The sequence below is a fragment of the Vicia villosa genome, linkage group LG5, assembly GCF_029867415.1.
Source record: "Vicia villosa cultivar HV-30 ecotype Madison, WI linkage group LG5, Vvil1.0, whole genome shotgun sequence".
Classification (NCBI taxonomy): Eukaryota; Viridiplantae; Streptophyta; class Magnoliopsida; order Fabales; family Fabaceae; genus Vicia; species Vicia villosa.
This window is the reverse complement of record NC_081184.1, coordinates 70,770,953-70,780,153: the sequence shown is the minus strand read 5'-3', so window position 1 is coordinate 70,780,153 and position 9,201 is coordinate 70,770,953. Positions and strand designations below refer to the sequence as shown.

The 9,201-nt window shown below is 34.6% G+C and overlaps 1 protein-coding gene across 1 annotated transcript; it reads left to right on the top strand.

Annotated features, from left to right (window-relative positions):
- Positions 1–2,697: 2,697 nt before the first annotated feature.
- On the top strand, positions 2,698–8,833 carry LOC131604815 (uncharacterized). Its single transcript, XM_058877231.1, has 5 exons — positions 2,698–3,038; positions 3,148–3,662; positions 3,713–3,788; positions 7,712–8,737; positions 8,821–8,833. The coding sequence occupies exons 1-5, from the start codon at positions 2,698–2,700 to the stop codon at positions 8,831–8,833; spliced, it is 1,971 nt and encodes a 656-aa protein (XP_058733214.1).
- The last annotated feature ends 368 nt before the right edge of the window (positions 8,834–9,201 follow it).

Here is a 9,201-nt window from a genome sequence, read left to right as displayed (position 1 = left end):
TCTATTGAGATAAGTGGGACATTATGTTCTAGTGTGGCCAAATCCTTCACATTCATGGAGCTGAATTCCTTTACTTTATTCAGACATCTCTCTAATTCTGAGTTTATTTTAGAACTCATAGTTATTGGTGATGTCAGATGAGATGTTCTTGACATTTGATCATTCCTTCCTTTCCAATCTCTTCAAAATTCTACTGAATTGACTTCCAAATAACACAATGGTGTCTGACCATCTTTCCTCAGAATCCATAGTACCAGAAAAATTATTATCCCTAAAGTTCACCCAATAAATAGAACAATGTGCATGCTCTAATGCAAATTGAAATCCTGGCACTTGTAATACAGATGTCAAGACTAATGTGCCAACACCAACACAATATCAAGACAGGTGTTATGGCATCATCTACTGACAGAAAACACTTTTACCAAAATAGAAACTATGCAAAATTAAATTGCAGAAGCTAAAAGAATACAATCAGTTGTTAACTCAGTTTGGTGCAAAGTCACCTACTCTAGGGGCTACTAAGCCATGAAGAAAATTAACTATGATAATATTAGTTCAAAGCTTAAACAATTCCAGTTTACAACTTCTCGCCTAATCACTACCTTGTGCGACTTCTACCTAGAACCCTCTAGATATGAGACCCACTTCTCACTTTCTACCAATCACCTCAGGGATAAACCAAGTCACAAACCAGTGACAAAAAACAAAATAGAAGATCACACTTCGAATAAACAAGTTTTGCTTAAAATTTTCAACTAAGAACAATACTCGACTCTTTGCTTAAAAGCTCATGAGTGAGAATAATGAACAATACTTAACTCTTTGCTTAAAAGCTCATGAGTGTGAACAATCAGTCTACCTCAATGTATCAAAAGATACATTAGTGACATACACAAAAACACAAAGAACTTGAACTAATCTCAAAACCCTAAACAGTTATTTGCACCAACAATTCGTTGTTGTGAATGCTTGCTCTTCTAGGTTTAACAAGTCCTTATTTATAAACTCTTGCAGTATGGGCTTCGACTCTTGAATCAAATCCAATCTTCTCCTTTTAAATCAGCTGCAAGATCTTCACAAAAAATAGGAACAAATCAAATCAAATAAAAGTTTCCTAAAAAGTCTCCCTAGAACATCCTTGATTGACTCTACCTGTATGAGTACCAGAATCTTCCAAAATTAATCTTATATTTTTCAATAAAATCTTGAAGGATTTAAACCAGCTGTACTGTCACGATGTTCCGGTGTAACATGTCACGACATTTATTAGAACATCTATAAAAAAATTAATACATGACAGTAGAACATGTCATGACAGTTGGTCAAGATGTTACAACATCTCGCTTAAGATCATATAAGAACTATGTTTTAGTAAAATATATGTCAATCATAAAATCATGGACCTAACACCTAACTTAGTCTCTACTACTAGGTTAAGATCAAGAGTAAGGGTTGCGATCAATCTTTCAATTGATGGAGTAATGATTCTTGATGATTGATTTTCAGAAACATGTCAATTTTGTAACACTAGGTATTCAGCCAGTGTCAAAGTCATTTTGTTTGGTTTCATTACACCATAAGAGAATGAAATTGGTTTGACAACTAGTATCAAAGTCATATTATTTGGTTTCATCTCTTCTCTAATTTTTTTATCATGGAGAGTGGGGTTAGGTTGATTCTTGCCCCCAAAGTACTAAGAGCTCTATCTGTTTTTAAGAAAAATGAAAGCTTCTTAAAATAATTTTAGGTTGAAAAATGGAAAAGCATAGCAAAAAGAATCAACTTCCGAAAAATACAAAATATCTTAGCCAATAACCCAAAAGTAAATTCAGACAATAAATATGAGTTTTTTAATTAATAAAAAATAATATTTAAATAATTTATACTGTTTTAAAATTATTTTCATAAAATTTATTTTTGAAAATTAAAAAAAAACATTGTTTTAACTAGCAAACACACCTGAAGTTTAATCAAACAAAAAAATTGATATATATTAATAAAATTAAATTAAATAAAATGTTAACAAACTTATGATTTTAGATAAAATATAAAATTTAATATAATAAAAATAGTAATATAAAATTTATAATTATTAAAGTAGGTCAATAAGACAAGTCAAAAATATTTTTTTCGGTAGAAATCAAATATTCTCTGCTCACAACTGCATAAACTAACACCTTAGAGAGGATCTCGATGGATAGAAAAAAACTTTCTCAAGAAATTTAATACTTTTGTAGACTCATAATTGAATATTTGAACCCCATGATATAGACAAATATAAAAAGATTTCTAACATTGTATTTTTTTTAATATAAAAAAATAGTCTTATCTCAACCTTAGATATTGAACTAAAATGCTCAATCGGTGTGACGTGTCACCGAGTCTAATAAGTGAAAAAGTAAAAATATTACTTATGGTGATCCATTTAATATAGTCCTAATTTATAAATTCTCCTTTAATGAAAAGTTATTAGTATTGTTTTAGTTTATAGATTATTTGGGCAGCCAAAAGGTTTATGCACTACTACACTTTATCTCAAACGTTGCAACCCCTTTTCTTCCGCAGGTTACTAATTCCAACTAAATCAAAGCTCAAATGTGAAACTATATATAAATGTAAATTTACATGTTAACCTATATCATCACACACACACACACACAAATCAATCTTAAGCCATCAATCTTTATTTGCAAAATGGTTTTGAATTCAAGGCCAACTAAGGTAATGAGATTGGAGGACCTAATACAGTTAGTTCCAAACTGGCTAGAACTTCCAAAAGATGTGACATCAAAGATACTCCAATTGCTTGGTCCTGTTGAAATTGTGAAGAATGCACGTCGAGTGTGTTCTATGTGGAGGAACATTTGTAGGGATCCTAGCATGTGGAAGAGCATTGAAATGATCAAAAGTCGAAAATCACCATATAACTTAGAGAAGATTTGTATGTATGCTGTTGATCAAGGTTGTGATCATGTTGAAGAAATTAATGTTGAGTATTTTGCTACCGATGAACTCATCCAAAAAATAGCTGAAAGGTAATAATACTATTACTTTTTTTTTTTCATGTTCAAATATCTTTTTATTAGGGTTTGTACTTATTTCTAATCAACCGATTTTTTTTCAATTTTGACCTAAATCATATAGAACTACCAATCTGCGACGCATTCGGATCTCAAAATGCTTGAAAATATCAGATAAAGCCTTGAGTGATGCTGCCAAAAAGTTTTCACTACTTGAGGAACTTGAACTTTCGTTCAACGAATTAAACAAAGATTCTCTAGAAGCGATTGGCCAAAATTGTCCACATTTGAAAACTCTAAAATTCAATAGAGCCTACAAAGGAATTAAGTGTACATCCTACAAAGGTTTCAAATGCAACAAAGAAGCATTTGCTATTGCAAAAATGTCCGGATTAAAACATCTCGAGCTTTGGGGAAACAATCTCACAAGTGATGGTTTAGTTGCTATTCTCGATGGTTGTCCTAACCTTGAATCTCTTGACCTTCGTATGTGTTACAAACTTGTTATGTCTGAAGATTTGGTGAAAAGGTGTTATGAGAATATTAAATATTTTAGACATCCTGGTGAGTATATTGATGAGCACGATGATGATAAGGATGATCATGTTTTTGTATTCCATTGTGAATGTCGTGATAGAAGTGGCAAGGGAATGAAGGGGACGAAGATGACATACATGAATTTTAATAAGTTTCGTTGATGAATGGTTTGACTAGAAGCTGTGATCTTTTGAAGGAAATTTGCAGGAGAAATTTAATATTCTTGTTTAATTTTTTTGGTCTGTTTGGGATGTAATGAAAATGAATTTTGATGGAAACAACTGTGAGCTTTTTTTTTTTTGGTTTTATTGTTGAAGTAGTTTCATTGGGAGATTTTGTTTAGTTTATGTATAATACAATTTTTTTTGCGAGTGTCTATTATAATGATATCGACACATCCACCCTTCCAATTTTAAAATAATTAGTAACTTTTTTAAAGATCCCATCAAATTGATAAATATATTTTTTTTCATTAACAAACTAGAATAAAACTAATAGAGTAAAGATTAATTTTGGTCCTGCATAAAAATAAAAATTGCAGAATCTAGATTAATTTGAGGAAAAAAAACCTATTTAATCCAATAAAAAATCTAACTTGCCATGTTAACCTCTATGTCAATTTTTTTTTTTTTTTAACTTTTGAATTGTGAGTGATTGTCCCCTATATTATTTATAAATAGGGGCCAACTTCATTACCCTTCAATTAAAAGTGGGAAATTTTACCAATCTGACTTGGCTAAAAACATATTGGTGTAAAATTAGGTTATTTGACATATCATTAAGAAAATTGTATTTTTAATTGTTGCAGCATAATTCTTTATAATTACAATTACATCCATTATGTTTCCAATGCACTAATGAACAAATTTTGTTCGCTTGCCTCTATAAAATAATTGAATTTTAATGATCACTTTTACTTTGGTATACAAAATAGATGTTTTTTTTATGTAATTGTTATTTTTTAATAATAAAAGTTTATACTACTTTAGCATATAATTTAATTACGTACTGCTGTTTACTATATAGTATATTGGCAAATAAAATTTTTATATAATTTTTCAAAAATATATATTTATTTGTTACATTCTATTCTATATTTCTATTATAACTATTACATTATTTATTTAATCCACATCTAAATTCTTATTTTATATTTTATTTATAATAATGAAAATATATCAATAGTTGATATGAATAATTATATATAAAAATATTAATTTTTTAAAATATTAAATGTGGGATAATTTTTTTTAATTACCAATTTATTTATTAAAAAAGTAGTCTGATACAATTGATTTTCAATTTTTTGATTATGTGTTGTCGAGCTAATTTTAAAAAAATCAAACAAACCTTTCTTTTGCACACAATTTTCTTAACACAGATTTTCAAAAAGGTTCATGTGGAGTACCACAAATATGATGGGTGCTAACACCTTCCCCTTGTATAACCAACACCCGTACCTAATATCTCATTTTGATTTTTTTGTTTTAAAAACTTCTTCTTTGGGTTTATTTCGCTCTTTTCCCATTCCCTTTGAAAACAATAAAGCGTGGTGGCGACTTTCACAGAAATAATGAGTCAAGTCAATCCGATGTCTTTGATCTCAGATTTTTCCCCGCTACACCTACGCTTCGAACAACGCATCAAACGGAGTCTAGAAACTCAAGTTACGGCCTTTACAAAAATTCTGGTTCAGGCACCATTTGCTCGGCGAGTCTCCTCGTTCGCCCGGCGACTGAAGTCACTAACCAACATCCCAATTTCCTCACGCCTCTCGCCCAGATAGCCTCTTCACTCGCCCGACGACTAAAGTCAGTAGCCAACACCTACCCTTGCTTGCACCATTCACCCGACGTGTCCCGAATTGATCGCCTCACCCGACGACTGGGTCGGTTCGCCCGACGAATCTACGCGAACAGGGTTTTCCTGTTTCGATTTCCTACATAAAACCAGTCCCAATTCTTGCGATTCCTTCACCTTACAAGCCCTAAATTATCATCTAAACTCAAAATTTCATCATATAATCACAACTCTATGTTTTCCCCATTATAGACATCATTATATTGCAAACTAGCACCTCTAATTAAAATAATCTCAACTAATTATTCTAAAATACTCCCAATTCCCGATAACCCTCTTAACAGACATGAACATCACATAAATCACCAAAACACCACATATCATGGTTAAAACATCACAAACTTCACAAGGACTCACATATTCACACTAAATTAATTAAATAACTAATTAAATAATGGGTTAAATAAGTTTTTGGTCCCTCTAAATATAGCGGTTTTCAACTTTAGTTCCTCTAAATATTTTCTTCAAAGAATGGTCCTCCTAAAAATTTTAATTTTAACTTTTGGTCCCTATTGCAATTTAGCGACGGTATTAGTGACAGTTTTAGCAACGGTTTTTGATTTAGCGACAAAATTATTGACAATTTTAGCTACAATTTTGCCATGAGGGACCAAAAGTTAAAATTAAAATTTTTAGGAGGACCATTCTTTGAAGAAAATATTTAGAGGGACTAAAGTTGAAAACCCCTATATTTATAGGGATCAAAAGCATATTTAACCCTCAAATAATTAATCTAGATTTTCGGGGTGTTACATGGTGGACCTCTTAGAGTCAGATTGAGACTTTTTTAAAATTGATTGATTCTTTGTCCAATTTACACAGTTTGGACAATTTTATATTTAAAATTCTAGTTGGTGTTCTTCTGGTGAAGGAAAGAGTCAATAAAAAAGGACCATTTCTAGTGGAAGACTTTTGAATTGTGATTTGAGAAGGAGGTGGTGGATCTCCGAGAGTTCGATTGATGAAACTTTTGAATTTGTTTGTTTCTTAGCCCATTTTACACAATATGGACAATACAATATTGAAAATTCTAGTTGGTGAAAAAATAGTCAGCTAAGAAATACTCCATCCGTCTCATAATGAGTGACCCAACACACCATTTTACACAGATTAAGAAAAGTGTAAAAAAGTAAGAGAGATAATGTTGTTTTTACCATAGTACCCTTATCATGTATTGGGAATGGTGAACTTTTTAATAATTAGAGGGTAGAATTGGAAAAAATGTATTGGAAATTGAAACGGATCATTCATTTTGGAACATCATTTTATTCTAAATGGGTCACTCATTGTGGGACGGAGGTGATAGAATATAATATTTGTTATAATTAATCATAATTAGTTTCCTATAATTATGTTGTATCATAATTAGATAGTTGACCAAACGTTACATATTGATGTATATATATTCTATTCAGATCAATGAGAAAAGGCAAGCATTCTATTATCTTACATGGTATCAACCCTAATCGATCCCTCTCTCTAAAAAAAAAAAAACCTTCTTCTCCTTCGCAGTAACTCTTGCTGTAACAGAACCCTGTTCTCTGCGTACCGCCGCCGCCGAACAAGAGAGCCACCTCTGTTCGCTGCCGCCACCGAACACGACAGCTCCTTCTGTTTTCTGTTCGTGCCGCCGCCGCCGACGCACAACACCACCCTGCACACGAACCTACGTGTTTCTTCTTCTGTTTCGCGATTCTGATCTGTTCGTGATTCCGTTTATCCGGCGACTACATCAGTACGTGACTGTCCCACATCACCATGTCTGATTCAGACCATTCAGAACACAGTGACGCCGATACTCGCAAATCCTCTGTTGGTACTGGTAACTCTACCCAGCCCAAGACGCTCCGAGGTTCCAAAACGGAATTTCATCCCGCTCTTGCCGTCTCTAATATTAGGAACCACATTCCTATTATTCTTGAGATGGAAAAAGATCAATATGGAACCTGGGCCGAACTTTTCCGTATTCATGCTCGCTCACATCGAGTCCTGCATCACATTGTCCCATCTACCGGAAAAGAGCCACCAGCTGTTACCGACACCAAACATGAACAATGGTCCACTCTTGATGCCACCGTTCTTCAGTGGATTTATTCCACTATTTCTACTGATTTGCTGACCACTATTCTGGAACCCAACTCCACTGCAATGGAAGCATGGAACCGCTTAGAAAATATTTTCCAGGACAACCAAAATGCCCGAGCTGTCACTCTTGAGCAAGAGTTTTCTAACACTCGTATGGAGGATTTTCCCAATGTCTCTGCTTACTGTCAGCGTCTTAAGATGCTTTCTGATCAGTTGAGAAATGTCGGCTCCCCCGTCAACAATCATCGTCTAGTCCTTCAGTTGATCTCTGGTCTCCCAGAAGCTTACCGCAGTGTTGCTACTTTAATTCGCCAGAGCAACCCTCTTTCTGCATTCTATCAGGCTCGTTCCATGCTCACTTTGGAAGAAGCTGGTATGGCTAAAATGACAAGCACAGGATCTCATGCTGCCATGCACACCACTCAGCCGAGACCTACTGAAGACACCTCTCAGCGTGCCAACCGCCGCCCAAACAACCGCTCTCGCTCCCGTGGAAACCAAGGCCGCGGCGGGGGACGTGGTAACCGCAGTGCACCTCAGACTGGAGTTCATAGTGCTCCCTCACCTTGGTCCGCTCCTCCTTGGCAACAGCAACAACAGTACTCAGCCTGGCAACCATGGGGTTGGACTCCACCACCATGGGCTATGCCACCGTGTCCGTATCCCACCTCTCAGTGGACACGCCCTGCCGGTCCTCCTAAACAACCGGGCATTCTAGGACAGCGTCCTCAAGTATATGCAGCTTCTACCTCATCTCAGACACCGACAAACATTGAGACAGCAATGCACACTATGTCACTACACACTCCTGACAATCAGTGGTACATGGATACTGGCGCAACATCTCACACGGCCGCATCACAAGGTAATCTCTCGTCTTATTTTCCTGTAAGTAATTCAAATCAGAAAGTTATTGTTGGCAGTGGCCATGGAATTCCAATTCACGGCACCGGACACACACAAATAAACACATCTCACCATTCCCTTAACCTTAACAATGTCCTACATGCCCCGAAAATTATAAAAAATTTAATTTCTCTGAGACGACTCACCACTGATAACAATGTTTCTGTTTCTTTTGGCCCTTTTGGTTTTACTATCTCTGATTTTCAGACGGGGATCACCCTTCTCAGATGTGATAGTCATGGAGATTTATATCCAGTTACCAGTCCTCCCAGTTTTGCCGGTCTCACATCCAATCTTTGGCATAGTCGTCTTGGTCATCCTGGCGTGTCTATTTTAAATTCCCTTCGCAAAAATAAGTTCATATGTTATGAACCTTTTAATTCTTCTGTTTGTGACTCTTGTGTTTTAGGCAAACATGTTAAATTGCCGTTTTTTGACTCTCAAACTACGACTTTAATGCCATTTGATATTTTACATAGTGATTTATGGACGTCTCCAATTTTAAGTTCTGCTGGTCATAAATATTATGTATTATTCTTAGATGATTTTACAAACTTTTTGTGGACTTTTCCTATTAGCAGAAAATCCCATGTATTTGAAACGTTCAAGTCACTTACTCAACTCATTCACACACAATTTTTGCAAAAATTCAAATCTTTTCAATGCGACAATGGAGGTGAATATAATAATGAGCTATTCCAACAATATTGCACTGATCATGGACTTGTTTTTCGTTTCTCTTGTCCTCACACATCCTCACAAAATGGGAAAGCGGAACGCAAAATAAGAA

Excerpts from the sequence above, each read along its gene's own strand:
- LOC131604815 (XM_058877231.1), top strand. The coding sequence starts at position 2,698 with ATGGTTTTGAATTCAAGGCCAACTAAGGTAATGAGATTGGAGGACCTA. Across the intron at positions 3,663-3,712 it reads TTGTGAATGTCGTGATAGAA|TTTCGTTGATGAATGGTTTG; the intron begins GTGGCAAGGGAA and ends AATTTTAATAAG. Across the intron at positions 3,789-7,711 it reads AGAAATTTAATATTCTTGTT|TGATCAGTTGAGAAATGTCG; the intron begins TAATTTTTTTGG and ends TAAGATGCTTTC.